The sequence below is a fragment of the Oryx dammah genome, unplaced genomic scaffold (genome assembly GCF_014754425.2).
Source record: "Oryx dammah isolate SB20612 unplaced genomic scaffold, SCBI_Odam_1.1 HiC_scaffold_5, whole genome shotgun sequence".
Taxonomy (NCBI): domain Eukaryota; kingdom Metazoa; phylum Chordata; class Mammalia; order Artiodactyla; family Bovidae; genus Oryx; species Oryx dammah.
The window spans coordinates 87071556-87093974 of NW_024070189.1; the positions used below are offsets into that span (position 1 = coordinate 87071556).

Genomic DNA, 22419 nt, shown 5'->3' on the forward strand with positions numbered 1-22419 from the left:
CCCAGGTTCAATCCCTAGGTTGGGAAGATCTCCTGGAGAAGGAAATGGCAACCCACTCCAGTATTCTTGCCTGAAGAATCCCATGGATGGGGAAGCCTGGTAGGCTACAGTCCATGGGGTCGCAGAGTCGGATACGACTGAGCGACTTCACTTCACTTCACTTCTGCATTCACTACAGTATCTGAAGCAGTTGGCTTTTTCTATATAATAAATAACACTGAAATCTCAGTGGCATAAAATGAAAGCATTTCTTTCTTACACCTGTCTACTATTTCGCTCAGGCAGCTCCGCTTCAGGCTATAGGCTGGCTAATCAACTGGGGCAGCTCTCTGAAGTCTGAAGTCTGCCCAGGGCTATCCTGCTCTGTATCTCTTATTCTGGAGTTCAATAATACAGGTAGAAGCTAATTAGGATGTGCATATTGTCCCTGACTCACAATGGTTCAGCTTAAGAGTTTTTTCCATCATAAGTGGAAGAAGATTTGTATTTTCCTCATGATAGCAAAAGGATAGGAGGACAAAACCAATTATGTATGCACATATCAAAAGTTTGCTTCTGTTTCACTTACTGATATCCATGTTGCCCAAAGTCATATGGCCAACCCCAGAGCCAAAGAGTGAGAAAGTAAACTTCACCCACCGTGAGGTAAATGACAACATTCCAAAATACCATGGTATCTCTGCTATTAACAGTGCTTAGTTCAGGGTCCCTCTGTTTCAAAACACCCCAAAGAATAAATTTCTAGGAAAGGAGAAAGAGAAGTCACCATAATTTTTGTATTGTGGATACAGCTTTTTACAAGTATTTTACAAGCCACATTGAAAGCTTTTCTGGGATACTATAGTATTGTACAAACTAGCTTGTGTCAGGGGTATTCCCATTGTTGATTCAGGATTCAGCTTTTTCAAGTCCACTTTATCAGACCATTTGCTCTCTAGCTTTCCAAACTTTATGCTTTATTCTTTCTCATTCTCTTTACTCTTATGTGTTTATGTCTTTTTAAAAAAAGTCATTTTCTGCCATTGCACAAAATTGTGGAGGAAGGCATATGTTCAATCTCCATCATTAACCAAAGGCTGTTAATTATATATATGGCAAATATAAATAACTGATAATTTGTAGAAAAAATTCAAGCAGGGAGATGGTCCAGTCAACCTCTGATTTACTGAAAAGTAAGAGAAGCATAGGAAATAAAAGATAACCCATAGTTCAAGAGAACAAATATACATATGTTATGTATAAAGCTGCTCAATATTAATAACTGGATATGTATTACATGTAAATGCTAATCTCTTCATCTTTTCCTGATCTGGGGGGTTTTATCTATAGTCCTATGTGACTGAGTGTGGAACACAATGGATACTGGGCAGAGAGGTTTTGGTGAGGAAGATAAGTATACCTTCTCAAAAGCAACATTATTCATTGCAGCATTTGTAGACAAAGGAGTAGTTTCTATGGAGGAGCAACTTAAGGTTGAAATTTTCTCACCTAAATAATCTGATCCTCTGAAGAGCTCAGGTGATGGGAAGCTACTTAAATTCTCTTCAGAACTCTTGTATTCTGTAGAAGAGTCTGTAAATGAATAACTTAGAAGAGAGCCAGAAATATCGTGCTGCAAACTTAGTCCTATAGAATAAACAAAAAAAAGGGTAAAATGTTTCAACAGTAAACAGATTCAAAACTCTAAGAACTTAAACTTGTAGAAATATACATGCAGTTGTATACTAGTAATGTAAAATTACACATAAAACTGAAACGGCATGCGATTGTATACAATCTTAAATTGTAGGTGAATTTCAATCTTAGAAAAGAAGTCTATTTTTGATATGAAGAAAATGCAATATAAACCCCTTCCATTGTTCTTCAAAGTTTTATAAATTTATTCCTTCCCTACTTTGGTTCAGTTATAATTCTTGACTCAAAAAGACAAATTTTATCAAGTATACCTTAATAATAAATATAAATAAATAAAATGTATACCTAATTTTTCAAGTCCAAGTTTTATATATAAGTAACCCATTAACTGTAAGCTGACTAGCTGAGAAGAAGAAAGGATGATTCTAGTTATTCCACTTAAAAAACAATGAGCATAAACATAGATTCAAGGGAACATAGATCAAAGGAACTGAACAGAGTCCAGAAATAGACTTACATGCATAACAGTAATTTACTTTTGACCAAGATGCAAAGGCAATTCAATGGAGAAGGGATATTCTTTCAAACAAATTATGTTGGAACAAATGTATATCCGCATGCAAAAGCAAAACAAAATAAAATAACTTGCACTCATATCTTCCATCATATAAAAAATTAACTATAAATGCATCGTGATTCTAAATGCAAATCCTAAAACTACAAAACTTCTACAAAAAATAGAGGATAAAATCTTCATGACACTGAGTTAGGTAACAATTTCTTTAATGTATCAATTAAAGAATGATTCATAAAACAAAAGCAGTGATAAACTGGGCTTCATCAAAGTTTAAACTTTCTATTTCAAACAGACAAGCCACAGAGTAAGAGAAAACATTTGTAAATGGACTGGAATCCAAAATATAAAGAACTCCGAAAATTCAATAATAAGAAAACAAACATCTCAATGGCAAATTGGGGGAAATATATGAACAGAAAATCTCTCTAATTCAGAAGTCTTAAAGTCATCCCTGTGAGAGTAGACTAGAATGAAAATCTTTCCAATAAATGACAGGGATAGAACTTAGTATTTACTTGAAGAACCAGAAGGTCGAGTAAGAAAAGAGAAAATATACTCTACTATAGACAGTCAGCATTTATGAAACATTCCTAACATGATAAAACAGAGGTCAACACTAACAGAAACTGGTGGAGTGCGGGATAACGGATGAAAGGAGAGCATCACTCTTAAAACCCATTATCTTCTGCCCTGGAGTTGACTTATATCTATCTCTGCTCATTCATTAACTACCCGAGACTACTAACTCTTTATCCTTCCCACTTTGATCTCACCACATCTTTTTCTTTCACTCCAACCCTCTCTTTAATGTTGACAACTGTTCCCAATGTGCCCACCTCCTCCAGGCACCAGTGCACCACTTAAATTGACTGACTCAAGCTACCATCCTTATTCCCCTCTTCAGATGTCAGAGTCAGGCTATTCCTCTGAGTATGTTTCTCTTCCCATACTTCAGCTGTCCCAGAGTGTCCTTCCCTGTCCTTGCTACTTTTCTCACCGTCTTCCTCCTCATTTTTGGTTGCTGCATCTCTCGTGCCTTCTACCTATCAAAATTCTATGTATACCACTCTCAGGAGAGAAAATCCTTCCACCAAACTCCAGAACTCAAACTGGGCTCAGAAACCAGGAAAGCCCTGTACTCACCCCCTGGGTAAGTTGGCAGAGAAAAGAATAAACAAATATTCCTGACTATAATAATAGAAGGCTGCTCCTGGTGTCACAAGTAAGAAATGTAAATGCATTTTAAAATTACATTTATATCAAATTATACTATACATTTTAAAAAGTCAGTTCTACAAGCTTTTATCAAAAACTACCACCTCTTAAAGAAATAAAAAAAAATTGCAACCTCTTGTCTCATAACTTCCTATCATAATGAGACAACTGTTTTCAACCCCATTAACTCTATTGTTTTTATATGTTTATATTTATAAATTAAATGTATTCAATGATTCTGTTATTATAATTGCTTAAATATATTTACAGCTGAACCATGTACTATGAGCTCTATTATTTATGTTACGTTTTTGCCATAAGTTCTTATTTTTCCTTTGAGTTATTGATTACCTAATTTTCAATTAGTTTTCTAAGTACCTATTTCATATCAACTTTTTGCAAAAGTATAAATTTCCTCTTAATAATTTTTTTTTGAAAATGCCAGGTTATCTATCAGTTCTTTTTTTCCCTTCCTTTCTTCTTCCCTTCCTCTTTCTCCTCCTTTTTCTTTCCTTCCTTTTTTTCTTTTTTTTAAAGTACTGCTACTGGAGATCTCAATACACTTGCTTAAATTGGGATTGATTGTCTGCTAGACGTGCTGCAGAGGTGTCTTCCTGGGATTTCCCTTTACCACGATCCTAAGAAATTCTTTTATATATTTCATGTATTAGACCCTTTGATTTCATGATTTCTTCCTTATTGATTTCCTTTCTGGTTTTGTTGGAATATCTTCTTCATTTCCTGAGAAAAGGTGCATAGAAGACCTGTTTGAAAATTTCTTTATACTATCTTCCTATCTGAGTGATTGTTTAGCTGAGTACAGAATTCTAGGCCAGTATATTAAAAAGACTGATGCAGTCTTTAGTGTTTGACAGATTTAAACCTTACTGTTCCAAGTTCCCCTTCTGTCCCATATCTGTAACTAGCTGATGAGCCCTGGTGCTCCATATTCTGGCAACAATGGCAAGTTAAAGCCTCATCCCAGCCCCACTCTAACCACCTAAACATCCCAACCCAGTCTCCTTTCTCTGCTCTCTCAAGCCATTTTCAGTCCTGTTCAGGAAGAGAGTCTCCTCTCTAGGTGGCCTCATTATATCAGTAACAAACTTTTTCACACCCTCTTGGTATGTGAGTGGCATCATTAATCTTGAAATTTAAAACAAATTTTTGGTGAGGATTTATCCTGTCTCTGCAAATCAGTTCTCTTCAGAAAAAGTGCACTTTTCCACCATGTTTTAGCCTCTAGAGTTGCTTCTGATATGTTCAATGTTATTCACATTCTTGATTGCTTATTTGCAATAGGTAATTTTTTTAACTCTGAAAAACTGAAGGATTTCTCTCTTTATCCTGAAGATTTTTAAATTATATGACATTGTGTCTTGGTATGGGTCTTTTTCATTCATTGTGATGGGCAGTTGGTGGGCTCTTTCAGTATGTAAGCTCATGAAGATAGCGGAGGAATAGGACGGGGAGACCACTTTCTCCCCCTCAAATTCATCAAAAGAACATTTGAACTCTGAGTAAATTCCACAAAACTACTTCTGAATGCTGGCAGAGGACATCAGGCACCCAGAAAAGCAGCCCATTGTCTTAGAAAGGAGGTAGGAAAAAATATAAAAGATAAAAAGAGAGACAAGAGGTAGGGATGGAGATCCGTGCCAGAAAGGGAGTCTTAAAAAAGAGAGAAGTTTCCAAACACCAGGAAACACTCTCACTGGCGAGTCTGTGGCGAGCCTTGGAACCTCAGAGGGCAACATAACTGGGAGGGAAAAAAATTAATAATTAAAACCCACAGATTACATGCCCAAGGGTAACTCCCAGCAGAGAAGCAGCACAGATGCCCACATCCGCCACGAGCAAACGGGGGCTGGACAGGGAGGCGCAGGCTGCATTACTTAGAGTAAGAACCAGGCCTGAATGCCCCAAGGGCAATCTGAGGGAACTAACTTGAGATAGCAAACCAGACTGTGGGACAGCTATCCAGCAAAAAGCCCTAACCTAAGACACTGCCAGACCGGCTCACAGAACAAAGGCCTGAGCAGAGCTAGCCGGCTGTGGACTGGCCCATCCCCCGCCGGAGACAGGCAGGCGAGGGCAGCCAGAGCTGGAAGGGGGTAATCACGGCCCCAGAGAGGCATCATCTACCAAACTGCAAGCAGGCTTTGTTGCTGACCAAGGCTTCTTGGGATTCTGCACGGTCGACATCCACCAGGAGAGTCACAGCCAGAGATCAGCTCCTCAGAAGAGACACAAGGCACACCTGAGAAGGGGTGCCGGTTGTACCCCCAGAAAACCAAGTGACAGGGACAGGGGAGGTGATAAGTCGAAGTGACCGCGCTCGCCAAGCTCCTGGTCACCTGAGCTGCTCGGACCTCGGAAGGGCACAAAATGTAGGCCCAACCGAGTCTGCGCCTTTGCGGAGTACCCGAGTACCTGAACCTGAGCGGCTTAGACCTGGGAAGTGCATACAACCCAGGGCCGGCCTCAGAGAGTTCCCGGCAGAGCAACATAGCGCCTAAGCAGTGTAGACAGGGAAAGCACACACGCCGTGAGTGGCGGCAAACCCAGTGTGGCTGAGTCACTGTGAGCACACACCAGTATTATTTGTGTGCAGTGTTCTTCCCTCCCCACAGCACGACTGAAAAAGTGAGCCTTTAAAAAAGTGTCCACCACAGCCCCCTTGTGTCAGGGCAGAAATTAGACACTGAAGAAACCAGCAAACAGAAGAAGCTAAAACAAACAGAGGGAACTGCCTTGGATATGACAGGTACAATAGATTAAAACCCTGTAGTTAGCACTGACTACATAGGAAGGAGCCTATAGATCTTGAGAAGTATAAGCTGGATCAAGGAACTATCTGAAAATGAACTGATCCCACACTGTCCACAAAAACACCAGAGAAAGTCCTAGATATATATTTACTATTATGATTTTTTTAATTAAAATTTTTTAAGTCCTCTATTACACCTTTAATTTTCATTTTTATAACCTACTATTACTTTGCAAAAAAAAAAAAGACCCTATTTTTTAAAGCAAACTTCATATATATGCTGCTGCTGCTGCTAAGTCGCTTCACTTGTGTCCAACTCTGTGCAACCCCATAGACGGCAGCCCACCAGGCTCCACCATCCCTAGGATTCTCCAGGCAAGAATACTGGAGTGGGTTGCCATTTCCTTCTCCAATGCATGAAAATAAAAAGTGAAAGTGAAGTCGCTCAGTCGTGTATGACTCTTAGCGACCCCATGGACTGCAGCCTACCAGCTTCCTCCATCCATGGATTTTCCAGGCAAGAGTCCTGGAGTGGGGTGCCATGCCTTCTCAATTCACATATATATATATAATTTTTATGACTTTGTTTTTTTCTTTAGTATTATATTTTTGAGAATCCAACCTCTACTCTAGATTTTTAAGCTTTGCTTTTTGGTATTTGTTATCAATTTTGTACCTTTAAGAACCCAATTTTCAGTACCATTTTTACTTGGGAGAGAGATCACTGGCTTGACTGCTCTCCCCTCCTCTGGACTCTCCTTTTTCTCAACCAGGTCATCTCTATCTCCTCCCTCCCCCTTCTCTTCTCTGCCCAACTCTGTGAATCTCTTTGTATGTTCCAGACTGTGGAGAACACATAGGGAACTGAATACTGGCTGGATCTGTCTCTCTCCTTTTCATTCACCCCTTTATCCTCCTGGCCACCTCTGTCTCCCTCCTCCCTCTTCTCTTCTCTGTATAACTCCATGAAGATCTCTGAGCTGTCCAGACTGTGGAGAGCACATAAGGAAGTGATTACTGGCTAGCTTGCTCTCCCCTCTTTTGATTCCCCCTCTTCTCCTCCTGGTCACCTCTATCTCCCTCATCCCTCTACTCTTCTCCATGTAACTCTGTGAACCTCTCTGGGTGTCCCTCACTGTGGAGAAACTTTTCGTCTTTAACCTAGATGTTTTATCATCGGTGCTGTATAGAAGGAGAAGTCTTGAGGCTACTGTAAGAATAAGACTGAAAACCAGAAGCAGGAGGCTTAAGTCCAAATCCTGAGAACACCAGAGAACTCCTGACTCCAGAGAACTCCTGACTCCAGGGAACATTAATCAATAGGAGCTCATCAAACGCCTCCATACCTACACTGAAACCAAGCACCACCCAAGGGTCAACAAGTTCCAGAGCAAGACATACCATACAAATTCTCCAGCAACACAGGAACACAGCCCTGAGCTTCAATATACAGGCTGCCCAAAGTCACACCAAACTCACTGACATCTCATAACTCATTAGTGGACACTTCATTGCACTCCAGAGAGAAGAAACCCAGCTCCACCCACCAGAACACCAACACAAGCTTCCCTAACGAGGAAACCTTGACAAACCACCCATCCAACCTCTCCCACAGCAAGGAAACTCCACAATAAAGAGAACTCCACAAACTGCCAGAATACACAAAGGCCACTCCAAACACAGCAATATAAACAAGATGAAAAGGCAGAGAAATACTCAGCAGGTAAAGCAACAGGATAAATTCCCACCAAACCAAACAAAAGAGGAAGAGATAGGGAATCTACCTGATAAAAAATTCTGAATAATGCTAGTGAAAATGATCCAAAATCTTGAAAACAAAATGGAGTTACAGATAAATAGCCCGGAGGCAAGGATCGAGAAGATGCAAGAAAGGTTTAACAAGGACCTAGAAGAAATAAAAAAGAGTCAATATATAATGAATAATGCAGTAAATGAGACCAAAACCACTCTGGAGGGAATCAACAGTAGAATAACGGAGGCAGAAGATAGGATAAGTGAGGTAGAAGATAGAATGGTAGAAATAAATGAAACAGAGAGGAAAAAACAAAAACGAATTAAAAGAAATGAGGACAATTTCAGAGACTCTCTGAGACAATGTTAACAATCTCTCGAACAATGATAAATGCCCCAACATTCGAATCATAGGAGTCCCAGAAGAAGAAGACAAAAGAAAGACCATGAGAAAATATTTGAGGAGATAATAGTTGAAAACTTCCCTAAAATGGGGAAGGAAATAATCACCCAAGTCAAGAAACCCAGAGAGTCCCAAACAGGATAAACCCAAGGCAAAACACCCCAAGGCACATATTAATCAAAAGAACAAAGATCAAACACAAAGAACAAATATGAAAAGCAACAAGGGAAAAACTACAAATAACACACAAGGGGATTCCCATAAAGATAACAGCTGATCTTTCGACAGAAACTCTTCAGGCCAAGAGGGAATGGCAGGACATACTTAAAGTGATAAAAGAAAATAATCTACAGCCCAGATTACTGTACCCAGCAAGGATCTCATTCAAATATGAAGGAGAAATCAAAAGCATTACAGACAAGCAAAAGCTGAGAGAATTCAGCACCACCAGACCAACTCTCCAACAAATGCTAAAGGATCTTCTCTAAACAGGAAACACAGAAAGGGTGTATAAACTCAAACCCAAAACAATAAATGGCAATGGGATCATACTTATCAATAATTACCTTAAATGTAAATGGGCTGAATGCCACAACCAAAAGACAAAGACTGGCTGAATGGATACAAAAACAAGACCCCTATATATGTTGTCTACAAGAGACCCACCTCGAAACAAGGGACACATACAGACTGAAAGTGAAGGGCTGGAAAAAGATATTCCATGCAAACAGAGACCAAAAGAAAACAGGAGTAGCAATACTCATATCAGATGAAATAGACTTTAAAACAAAGGCTGTGAAAAGAGACAAAGAAGGACACTACATAATGATCAAAGGATCAATCCAAGAAGAAGATATAACAATTATAAATATATATGCACCCAACATAGGAGCCCCACAATATGTAAGACAAATGCTAACAAGTATGAAAGGGGAAATTAACAATAACACAATAATAGTGGGAGACTTTAATATCCCACTCACACCTATGGATAGATCAACTAAACAGAAAATTAACAGGGAAACACAAACTGTAAATGATACAATAGATCAGTTAGACCTAATTGATATCTATAGGACATTTCACCCCAAAACAATGAATTTCACCTTTTTCTCAAGCACACAAGGAATCTTCTCCAGCATAGATCATATCCTGGGCCATAAATCTAGCCTTGGTAAATTTAAAAAATTGAAATCATTCCAAGCATCTTTTCTGACCACAATGCAGTAATAATATTAGATCTCAATTACCGGAGAAAAACTATTAAAAATTCCAACATATGAAGGCTGAACAACACACTGCTGAATAACCAACAAATCACAGAGGAAATCAAAAAAGAAATCAAAATATGCATAGAAATGAATGAAAATGAAAACACAACAACACAAAACCTGTGGGTCACTGTAAAAGCAGTGCTAAGGGGATGGTTCATAGCAATACAGGCATACCTCAAGAAACAAGAAAAAAGTCAAATAAATAACCTAACTCTACACCTAAAGCAACTAGAAAAGGAAGAAATGAAAAACCCCAGGGTTAGTTGAAGGAAAGAAATCTGAAAAATTAGGGCAGAAATAAATGCAAAACACACAAAAGAGATCATAGCAAAAATCAACAAAGCCAAAAGCTGCTTCTTTGAGAAGATAAATAAAATTGACAAACCATAAGCCAGACTCATCAAGAAACAAAGGGAGAAAAATCAAATTATATAAATTTAGAAATGAAAATGGAGAGATCACAACAGATAACACAGAAATACAAAGGATCAAAGAGACGACTATCAGCAACTATAGGCCAATAAAATGGACAACTTTGAAGAAATGGACAAATTCCTAGAAAAGTACAACTTTCCAAAACTGAACCAGGAAGAAACAGAAAATCTTAACAGACCCATCACAAGCACGGAAATTGAAACTGTAATCAGAAATCTTTCAGCAAACAAAAGCCCAGGACCAGACAGCTTCATAGCTGAATTCTACCAAAAATTTAGGAAGAGCTAAATTCCTACTCAAACTTTTCCAGAAAATTGCAGAGGAAGATAAACTTCCAAACTCATTCTATCAGCCCACCATCACCCTAATACCAAAACCTGACAAAGATACCACAAAAAAAGAAAACTACAGACCAATGTCACTGATGAACATAGACGCAAAAATCCTTAACAAAAGTCTAGCAAACAAAATCCAACAACACATTAAAAAGATCATACATCATGACCAAGTGAGCTTTATCCCAGGGATGCAAGGATTCTTCAATATCCGCAAATCAATCAAGGTGATACACCATATTAACTAATTGAAAAATAAAAAACATATGATTATCTCAATAGATGCAGAGAAAGCCTTTGACAAAATTCAACATCCATTTATGATAAAAACTCTCCAGAAAGCAGGACTAGAAGGAACATACCTTAACATAATAAAAGCTATATATGACAAATCCACAGCAAACATTATCCTCAATGGTGAAAAATTGAAAGCATTTCCCCTGAAGTCAGGAACAAGACAAGGGTGCCCACTCTCACCACTACAATTCAACATAGGTTTGGAAGTTTTAGCCACAGCAATCAGAGCAGAAAAAGAAATAAAAGGAATCCAAATTGGAAAAGAAGAAGTAAAACTCACTGTTTGCAGATGACATGATCCTCTACATAGAAAACCCAAAAGACTCCACCAGAAAATTACTAGAGCTAATCAATGAATTTAGTAAAGTTTCAGGATATAAAATCAACACACAGAAATCCCTTGCATTCCTATACACTAATAATGAGAAAATAGAAAGAGAAATTAAGGAAACAATTCCATTCACCATTGCAACAAAAGGAATAAAATACTTAGGAATTTATCTACCCAAAGAAACAAAAGACCTATATATAGAAAACTATAAAACACTGGTGAAAGAAATCAAAGAGGACACAAATAGATGGAGAAATATACCATGTTCATGGATCGGAAGAAGCAATATAGTGAAAATGCGTATACTACCCAAAGCAATCTATAGATTCCATGCAATCCCTATCAAGCAACCAATGGTATTTTTCACAGAGCTAGAACAAATAATTTCACAATTTATATGGAAATACAAAAAACCTCAAATAGCCAAAGCAATCTTGAGAAAGAAGAATGGACTGACTTTAGGCTCTACTACAAAGCCACAGTCATAAGACAGTATGGTACTGGCACAAAGACAGAAATATAAATCAATGGAACAAAATAGAAAGCCCAGAGATAAATCCACACACCTATGGACACCTTATCTTTGACAAAGGAGGAAAGAATATACAATGGAGAAAAGACAATCTCTTTAACAAGTGGTGCTGGGAAAACTGGTCAACCACTTGTAAAAGAATGAAACTAGAACACTTTCTAACACCATATACAAAAATAAACTCACAATGGATTAAAGATCTAAATGTAAGACCAGAAACTATAAAATTCCTAGAGGAGAACATAGGCAAAACACTCTCCAACATAAATCACAGCAGGATCCGCTGTGACCCACCTCCCAGAATATTGGAAATAAAAGCAAAAACAAACAATGGGACCTAATTAAAATTAAAAGCTTATGCATAACAAAGGAAACTATAAGCAAGGTGAAAAGACAGCCTTCAGAATGGGAGAAAATAATAGCAAATGAAGCAACTGACAAAGAATTAATCTCAAAAATATACAAGCAACTCCTGTAGCTCAATTCCAAAAAAATAAAAAACACAATTGAAAAGTGGGCCAAAGAACTAAATAGACATTTCTCCAAAGAAGACATACAGATGTCTAACAAACACATGAAAAGATGCTCAACATCACTCATTAACAGAGAAATGCAAATCAAAACCACAATGAGGTACCATTTCACGCCAGTCAAAATGGCTGCTATCCAAAAGTCCACAAGCAATAAATGTTGGAGAGGGTGTGGAGAAAAGGGAAGCCTCTTACACTGTTGGTGGGAATGCAAACTAGTACAGCCACTATGGAGAACAGTGTGGAGATTCCTTAACTGGCATACGACCCAGCAATCCCACTGCTAGGCATACACACCAAGGAAACCAGAATTGAAACAGACACAATGTTCATCGCAGCACTGTTTATAATAGCCAGGACATGGAAGCACCCTAGATGTCCATCAGCAGATGAATAGATAAGAAAGCTGTGGTACATATACACAATGGAGTATTACTCAGCCATTAAAAAGAATACATTTGAATCAGTTCTAATGAGGTGGATAAAACTGGAGCCTATTATGTAGAGTGAAGTAAGCCAGAAAGAAATACACCAATACATGGAATTTAGAAAGATGGTAATGATAATGCTGTATGTGAGACCACAAATGAGACACAGGTGTATAGAACAGTCTTTTGGACGCTGTGGGAAAAGGTGAGGATGGGATGATTTGGGAGAATGGCATTGAAACATGTATATTATCATATGTGAAACGAATCACCACCAGGTTCGATGCATGATACAGGATGCTCAGGGCTGGTGCACTGGGCTGACCCAGAGGGACGGGATGGGGAGGGGGGTGGGTTGAGGATGGGGAACACATGTACACCCGTGGTGGATTCATGTCAATGTATGGCAAAACCAATACAATATTGTAAAGTATTAGCCTCCAATTTAAATATATAAATTTATATTAAAAAATTAAAATGAAAAATATGTACACTCATGATCATTTTTAATTCTAAAAAATTTCTAGTTTCATGTGCTTAATAATTCCATCCTGTTTACTTTATAATATCTGGAACTACTGTTTTTCAGATATTAGAATGCCTGGGCTCAGGTTATAATTTTTCTTTTTAAAATTATAAAAATTTTTATAAAAATTTATAAAAATTATAAAAAAGCAGCTTTATTGAAATACAATTCATATTCCATAAATCCCAATCTTTTAAAGGATACAATTTTGTGGGTTTTAGTTTACTCACAGAGTTGTGTTACCACTATTTCTTTTATCTTCTCTTTAACATCTGTACAACTTTTGGAGTTTTTCCTTAAATTGACCACCCAATCCTTCATAGAATGTTTTATTCCTGATTTCATATTTTTAAGTTTTCTTTTTGTTCCCTGAATGCTCCTTTTTTTTTGTAGCCTACACTCATTTCATGGATATGCTTCTTCATCACACTGAGAATAATAATGAAAATATGACTTAAAAGGTTTTTTTTCTTGCATTGTCTGTGTTCTTCAAGTTTTTTTTTATTTGGTATCTAACTTTTATTTTGTACATATTAAATTTGTATAATTCCTTAAATGTCTGGTAATTCTTGAATGTTTAAGAATGAGGCACTAAAGAGCTGCTGGAAACTGGATTCATAAGTGAGGTTTAGGAAGCAGTATGGGCTTTACTGAAGGGTACTTGGACAGGAACCAGGTCATTACTGCCAGAATATAGGTCTTCTCCTGGTCAGAGAAGTTTCCAAGAAAGGAACTCTCCAGGCTCTTAACTGGGGTGTATTTTCCTGAGTGTAATGAGTCTGAGGTAAGTAAACAGACTTTACTTAATTCCCTTCCCTCCTCCTCCCACCTCTCACTGCTAGTTTTCAGTATAGCACCCCTGCTCTCAGCAGTACTGAGGATCCCTTTGCTTCAATGTCTCTGGACAGCCATGGTGGGAATAAGAGTAGCTGCCTGGCTACATCATCCTGGGGGAGGGATCACAGTATCTAACTGCTACTTTTAAAGATTTCCAAAAATCCTATTTTCAACATTATCTCTACCTATTCCTTCACAAATATGTGGAATATGTGATGTCTCTAATTCCTGAACCTTCAGCCTGCGTTATTTCACTTCGTGGTCTGTCCTAGTTTCAGCCATTTTTTTATCATTAGGACTATTAAACTTAATTCATTTACATTGCAGATTCCAAACTTTTGTTGATTATCTCTTGTCAGCTAAAGTTTCTTCTCTTTTTCTCTACATTACGGCCTCATGCCTTTTTTATGCCTTTATTGATATTTTAGTGTTTTCAGAAGGAATAAATAAATCTCTTCAATCCTTCATATTAAATATGAAATCCTGAGTTTATTGCCAAATTCAGGCTTAAACTGAAGAAAGTAGGGAAAACTGCTAGACCATTCAGGTATGACCTCAATCAAATCCCTTATGGTTATACAGTGGAAGTGAGTAATAGATTTAAGGGCCTAGATCTGATCAATAGAGTGCCTGATGAACTATGGAATGAGGTTCGTGACATTGTACAGGAGACAGGGATCAAGACCATCCCCATGGAAAAGAAATGCAAAAAAGCAAAATGGCTGTCTGGGGAGGCCTTACAAATAGCTGTGAAAAGAAGAAAGGTGAAAAGCAAAAGAGAAAAGGAAAGATATAAGCATCTGAATGCAGAGTTCCAAAGAATAGCAAGAAGAGATAAGAAAGTCTTCTTCAGGGATCAATGCAAAGAAATAGAGGAAAACAACAGAATGGGAAAGACTAGAGATCTCTTCAAGAAAATTAGAGATACCAGCGGAACATTTCATGCAAAGATGGGCTCAATAAAGGACAGAAATGGTCTGGACCTAACAGAAGCAGAAGATATTAAGAAGAGGTGGCAAGAATACACGGAAGAACTGTACAAAAAAGATGTTCACAACCCAGATAATCACGATGATGTGATCACTAATCGAGAGCCAGACATCTTGGAATGTGAAGTCAAGTGGGCCTTAGAAAGCATCACTACAAACAAAGCTAGTAGAGGTGATGGAATTCCAGTTGAGCTGTTTCAAATCCTGAAAGATGATGATGTGAAAGTGCTGCACTCAATATGCCAGCAAGTTTGGAAAACTCAGCAGTGGCCACAGGACTGGAAAAGGTCAGTTTTCATTTCAATTCCAAAGAAAGGCAATGCAAACAAATGCTCAAACTACTGCACAATTGCACTCATCTCACATGCTAGTAAAGTAATGCTCAAAATTCTCCAAGCCAGGCTTCAGCAATACGTGAACTGTGAACTCCCTGATGTTCAAGCTGGTTTTAGAAAAAGCAGAGGAACCAGAGATCAAATTGCCAACATCCGCTGGATCATGGAAAAAGCAAGAGAGTTCCAGAAAAACATCTATTTCTGCTTTATTGACTATGCCAAAGCCTTTGACTGTGTGGATCACAATAAACTGGAAAATTCTGAAAGAGATGGGAATACCAGACCACCTAACCTTCCTCTTGAGAAATCTGTATGCAGGTCAGGGAAGCAACAGTTAGAACTGGGCATGGAACAACAGACTGGTTCCAAATAGGAAAAGGAGTACGTCAAGGCTGTATATTGTCACCTTGCTTATTTAACTTATATGCAGGGTACATCATGAGAAACGCTGGACTGGAAGAAACACAAGCTGGAATCAAGATTGCCGGGAGAAATATCAATAACCTCAGATATGCAGATGACTCCACCCTTATGGCAGAAAGTGAAGAGGAACTAAAAAGCGTCTTGATGAAAGTGAAAGAGGAGAGTGAAAAAGTTGGCTTAAAGCTCAACATTCAGAAAACGAAGATCATGGCATCTGGTCCCATCACTTCATGGGAAATAGATGGGGAAACCGTAGAAACAATGTCAGAGTTTATTAATTTTTTTGGCTCCAAAATCACTGCAGATGGTGACTGCAGCCATGAAATTAGAAGACACTTACTCCTTGGAAGAAAAGTTATGACCAACCTAGATAGTATATTGAAAAGCAGAGACATTACTTTGCCAACAAATGTTCGTCTGGTCAAGGCTATGGTTTTTCCAGTGGTCATGTATGGATGCGAGAGCTGGACTGTGAAGAAAGCTGAATGCCAAAGAATTGATGCTTTTGAACTGTGGTGTTGGAGAAGACTCTTGAGAGTCCCTTGGACTGCAAGGAGATCCATCCAGTCCATTCTGAAGGAGATCAGCCCTGGGATTTCTTTGGAAGGAATGATGCTAAAGCTGAAGCTCCAGTACTTTGGCCACCTCATGCAAAGAGTTGACTCATTCGAAAGACTCTGATGCTGGGAGGGATTGGGGGCAGGAGGAAAAGGGGATGACAGAGGATGAGATGGCTGGATGGCATCGGTGACTCAATGGACGCGAGTCTGAGTGAACTCTGGGAGTTGGTGATGGACAGGGAGGCCTGGCGTGCTGCGATTCATGAGGTCACCAAGAGTCGGACACTACTGAGCGACTGAACTGAACTGAAGCACTTTCCTTGTTCTTTTACTATATTTTAAGAAAATTCCTGTATTTTCTACCTAGCTAATTTGATTTTCAGCTGAATACATCCAAATATTAGGTTGATTTATTGTTTTAAAATTTTATATTTTTAGTTTCCAGGGACTATAATTTTTTATAGCAGCCTATTACATTATGGACTCAATTACCTCTTGTCTCTAAAGAGTTATTTAAAGTTTACTATCATCCCTTCAGGTTTTGATTCTTTTGTTTGGTGCATTTGTGATCTCTCTTCCATGGCATTGGTATTCTTCAAAGATTTGACTGTTTTTGATTGTCTGTTCATATGTCTATTTGAGAATTTCTGTTTATATGGCAGAGAATATAAATTCCCAAAAAAGCAACCTACCTCTGGAGATTTTAGAAGAGTGATGCGACATTCTGAGGACTTATGTTCTGAGTGGGGATGTTCTCCTGTATTTTCTGGGCATTGTAGGCTACACAGGAGTGCATGCAAGCTCAGTTGCTAAGCTGTGTCTGACTCTTTGTGACCCTATAGATTGTAGCCCACCAGGCTCCTTTGTTCATTGGATTTTCTAGACAAGAATACTGGAGTAGGTTGCCATTTCCTCCTCCAGGGGATCTTCTCGACTCAGGGATTGAACCCACATCTCCTGAATTGGCTGGCAGGTTCTTTACCACTGAGCCACCTGGGAAGCCATAGGTTACATGGGGGTACTGCCGTATTTGGTTAGTACCCACACTGGAAGTCTCCGATATCAGAATTCCCACTTCAGAGAGCCATTATGTATCTTTTCCCTGAGATTAACAAGTATAGCATAATCTATATTTTTTTATTTTTCTGCCCCTTTGCTATCCGTATGGCAATCTGGAGTTACTTCAGACTCTTCTGCTTCTCTCTCCAGCTCCAACATTGATCCTAAGGAGCCAAAATGAAGTCTTAATTCACTTTGCTAGGCAGTAATTCCTAGGGTTCTGACCTGGCAGCAAGCACTAAGTTGTCAGTGTTTCCAATATAAGAAGGGGATGAGTAGGGGGCCAGGTCATACACTGCCTAAATGTAGTGCTTAATCCATCATCTTGACAACCCCTTCAGGGTCCCATCTATTATAGTGTTTCACATTTATTGACCAAGTGTTTTGAGTTAAGTGTATCTCCAGAGCTACTCTTACCTCTTCAGTGGTTTTTCTCTGCTCTTCATATATTTATCAGTCTGATCTCATCTGTCTTTAAGAATTCCTCAGGCTTTCTGGTATAGTAATGATATCCTTTTTTGTTTTCAAAAATAAGTTCAATTACACCAAATTTTTATCAGCAGCCCTCCATATTCAACTCCCTATTTGAATTACTAGTCATCTTAAAGGCACCCATTACTTAATATATTAAAGAGAGAATTTATGATTTTTCCCTCAAACAATATTTTTTTCAGTGAATGGCAGCACCACCTTACACTCAGTTATGCAAACCAGAAACACACGTCACCTTTGACACCTCCATCTTCAAACTTCATCTGTAAATTGTCAATTTCATTTCCTACAATAACCATACATATATCCACTTCTTTCCATTTCCAGTGCCGTCTGTTGGTATAAAGTGCCATCATTCCACCCCTTTACTATTGCAGCAGCCTCCCAAAGGACGCCTATTTACATCCACTCCTGCTTCTTCCCATAGAGTAACGAATATGATCATATTATTCCCTATTTAAAAGACTTCAGCAGCTTCCTGCTGCTCCAAAGATAAATATCTTTGGCATGGCCTACAAGGCTATGGAAGGTCTTGTCTGTCCAACCTTATCTTATTATCACATTTCCTCCTCTGTTCCCTCTGCCTGGATTTCTCTTTATTCATCTTTCTGTTTAATTAAGCTCTACTTTTCTTCAGATCTCAAGTAAATTACCACTCCCTCACGGAAGCCTTCCCTAATCTCTTCAACTAAATTCAGTTACAGTCAAGTCTACCTCACTTTTGTAACACTTATCACAATTGTGTTTGAAGGCTTTGAGGATGAAGTCCAGAGCACAGGCAGAAAGACCAGGAGAAAGACATCTTTTCTACTGAGATGGGAAGATAAGACAGATACAAATGGATGTTTATGTTTGTAAGAAAGTAAGTTGAAGGAGTTCACATTGCCAGTCTTACCTGTTACTTGTTTACTATTTGATGAACTACTGTCAGCCTGGAGGTCATCTGTCACTGACTCCTATGTGAAATAAGAATTAAACATATAGCACAAATTATGAGATGGAATATTTTTATATTATAATATTATAAAAACATTGATTTGGTTATTTTAAAAATGCAAAACTAATGTTAACTTTGTGTATCACTTTCATATTTAAAACATTTTTCAGCTTATTGATATAAATGTAATCTGATATATAATATTAAATCTTAAAATATAATACTGTGGACATATCCAGGGTGTCAAAAATATACTAGTCAGTAACTATTGTGGGATAAACCAGCAAAGTGAAAATGAAAGTCACTCAGTTATGAAAATCAAAGTCACTCAGTCATGTCCAACTCTTTGTGACCCCATGGACTTATACAGTCCATGGAATCCTCCAGACCAGAATACTGGAGTGGGTAGACTTTCCCTTCAGGGGATCTTCCCAACCCAGGGATAGAACCCAGGTCTCCCACATTGCAGGAGGATTCTTTACTGTCTGAAACACCAGGGAAGCTCAAGAATACTGAAGTGGGCAGCCTAGCCCTTCTCCAGTGGATCTTCCTGACCCAGAAATCCAACTGGGGTCCCCTGCATTGCAGGCAGATTCTTTACCAGCTGAGCTACCAGGGAAGGGAAGTCCCTGATAAACCAGCAACAAGAAGATAAAGATGAATATTTTTCTGATCCCCTAGGCAAGAAGGAATTTTTTCCCCTCTAAATACAAAAGCAAAATAAATAAAAAGAAAATGATTGATAAATAAGTCTAAAATACCAAAAGTAAAATAAAAGGCAAACAAACAAATGTGGAATTACTTGTTACATATGTGTGTAAAGTACAACTATCTTCAATATATAACAAATAAGTATTTCAAAAAGTTACACAAATGACCAATAAAATGAGAAAAAGTATCAACTTTACTAGCATTCAAAGAAATGGAAAGTAAACAACATGCTATTTTTCATCTATCAAATATATCTATATATCTATATCTATATATATATTTAAGTTTCAGATAAGATGGTGCCAACTGGACAGAACGAAATAAATAAAATAAAAAGTTTAAACATAATCCAACCCTTGACCCATTACAAAATATTTATCTTAGGATAACAATTTGAGGTATATAAAAACAATTTCTGTGGTAGGATATCTACTGATATCTAAAACAGCAAAACCTTGGAAACAATCTCAACCTCTCAACCACAAAAAAGTTATAGAAATTACAGTATGCCTGCTGCTAAATTGCTTCAGTTGTGTCTGACTCTGTGCGACCCCATAGACGGCAGCCCACCAGGCTCCGCTGACCCTGGGATTCTCCAGGCAAGAACACTGGAGTGGGTTGCCATTGCCTTCTCCATGATGACTTCTATCACAGCACAAGTGAGCTTGGCTGTCTCTGTGCTCTGCGTCAATGCTGCTGCTGCTAAGTCGCTTCAGTCGGGTCCGACTCTGTGCGACCCCATACTTAACACCGTTAAAATCTGGGGAAATGTATTTTGTCAAAGTTGCCCTCCCCAAAAAAACATGTTATAGAGAAATATGCAAGCTAAAATGCTGGATTGTGACTATCAAATTCAATGCTAATATCATATGCTGCTGCTACTGCTGCTAAGTTGCTTCAGTTGTGCTTCAGAGTACTGGAGGGGGTTGCCATTGCCTTCTCCAATGTCATATGAGTCACAAGCAATTTTTAAAATCTGAGTTTCTCCAAACTACTGCTCCAGGCAAGAACACCAGAGTGGGTAGACATTTCTTTCTCCAGGGGATCTTCCCCACCCAGGGATCAAACCCAGGTCTCCTGCATTACAGGCAGATTCTTTACCATATGAACCACCAAGGAAGCCCAAACTAGTGCTATACATCTGTATAATATTTACAGAATCCATATTAAGTACATTAGATCAGGAAGTTGTATAATATTCTAATGATAATGAATCCTCTGTTTCTAATTGTTAATGTAAGTCAAATGAGAAAACATGAAAATGGCTTTGAAATGTGTGCTACCAAACATAGCAGAATTACTGCTGCTACTGCTGCTAAGTCGCCTCAGTCGTGTCCGACTCTGTGCGACCCCACAGACGGCAGCCCACCAGGCTCCCCCGTCCCTGGGATTCTCCAGGCAAGAACACTGGTGTGGGTTGCCATTTCCTTCTCCAATGCAGGAAAGTGAAAAGTGAAAGTGAAGTCGCTCAGTCATGTCTGACTCTTAGCGACCCCATGGACTGCAGCCTACCAGGCTCCTCCATCCAAGAAGCACTTTATATCTGTCACACAGAAAATTAGCCAGTAATGAATATTTCTTAAATCTTTGACAAAGGAAAGAAAAATAAAAATGCATGGCTATGAGTCTACCAGAATCAGAAAAAGGCCCTAACTAAAGCCACAGCATCAGTGTGTATAAAAACACTGGAAAGTTATGTAGTCTCTACTGAACAAAGATCATATTATACTTTCTTTCAGAGGTACATTAGGTACCACTAGTCTCTACACTAAGTTTATCCAAGGCCCAGAGGAGAAACATACGTACACTCAATAGAGCAATCTTCTCATCCTGGGTCTCTTCACTAGTGCTATTTTCAGGCAGGCTTTTCTCTCCTGTAACTCTTAATTCAGTGCTAACAAACAAACAACACAATTAGTTTGTAGTGTCTGGACTTGGCTCTCCACACTCCTGATCACTGTTCACACTGTTTAGAATCTGAAAGGCTCTATGGGGGTCATCATTAGCCACAAGAACATAGTACGTGAATTGTATCAACACCCAACACGCACGGAAGGCTTTCCTGGAGATTATATCTCACTTGCCTTTAGGCAACTTGGCCAAATTTCCTTCTTTAAAACAAAATATCTCTCTTTCCTAAGTCAAATTCCCGGTTCTGTGTTCTGAGAAGAGCCGAATCAGAACACATTTCCTTCACTGACTCTTCTCCTTCATTGACTCTTAGAATGAGAGGTTATTAGGATCAAATCAGGACTGAAATTTTGACGTGGCCAGAGGCATGGGGCTGTTACTTGTGTATACACACCTCGGTGGCCGAGAGCTGACACCTCCCTGACCACTCCGCTCAGATTTTTCTGCGATTTTCTGCAAACCACGCGTTTTGCCATTTCTTTTCCGGCCTACAGACAGGGTGACACGTTTCAGGATAAAAACCCCAGAGGCCTGGCTGCAGGCCTTGGGGGGGCCCTGGGGCTGAGGCCCAACCGCCCCCGCCCTTGGCTTTTGCCCACCCCGAATCCTGCGCCATGAGCCAGCCCTGCGGAGCTTACAGTGGGCAAAGAGCTTTCGGCCGGGCCGTGACGGGGCCTCCGCCTTGGCCCGGGCACCTAGACCTGGCGTTGGGGTTAGGTTGAGCCTACCGTCGGCCTGCTTTTTGCGGATATAGACCCCTAGTGACCACATTGCCACCCCACCGCCAGGCCCCAGAGGCCTCTTAGCCCTGGACGGCCAGTCTCGTCGTCTTTCTGCGGAACCGAGCTACAGTCCTATGGAACCAGAGTCCAGGCCTGCGAGGCAGCCAGAGAAGAACGGAAAAGGTGAGAAAAACCAAAAGGCCTACAGCGCCAACCCCCACCCTGGCCTGGAGCGGCCTGCCTCACTCCCGCCTTTTTATCTCCGCGGAGTGGCGCGGCGGCTTCTGGGAAGACGCAGTAACGTGGTGGCTTCTGGGAAGACGTAGTCAGCTGGGCCCAACACCTGGTACTGATACTTGGACCAGTCTCCTTAGCAACATTACCAGGAAGGCCATGGTAATGG

The 22419-nt window shown here is 39.3% G+C and overlaps 1 protein-coding gene across 1 annotated transcript in view; it reads right to left on the reverse strand.

Moving 5' to 3' along the window:
- The window catches only part of MEIKIN (meiotic kinetochore factor), a 135099-nt gene extending 113034 nt beyond the window's left edge, over nt 1–22065 (reverse strand). The window contains exons 1-5 of the mRNA XM_040241605.1: nt 21954–22065; nt 21689–21782; nt 21190–21277; nt 18631–18691; nt 1489–1626 (exon numbers count right to left, since the gene is read on the reverse strand). Coding sequence (XP_040097539.1) covers nt 1489–1626; nt 18631–18691; nt 21190–21277; nt 21689–21782; nt 21954–22065 — 493 coding nt within the window. The remainder of the gene's footprint in view (nt 1–1488; nt 1627–18630; nt 18692–21189; nt 21278–21688; nt 21783–21953) is intronic.
- Nucleotides 22066–22419: the final 354 nt, after the last annotated feature.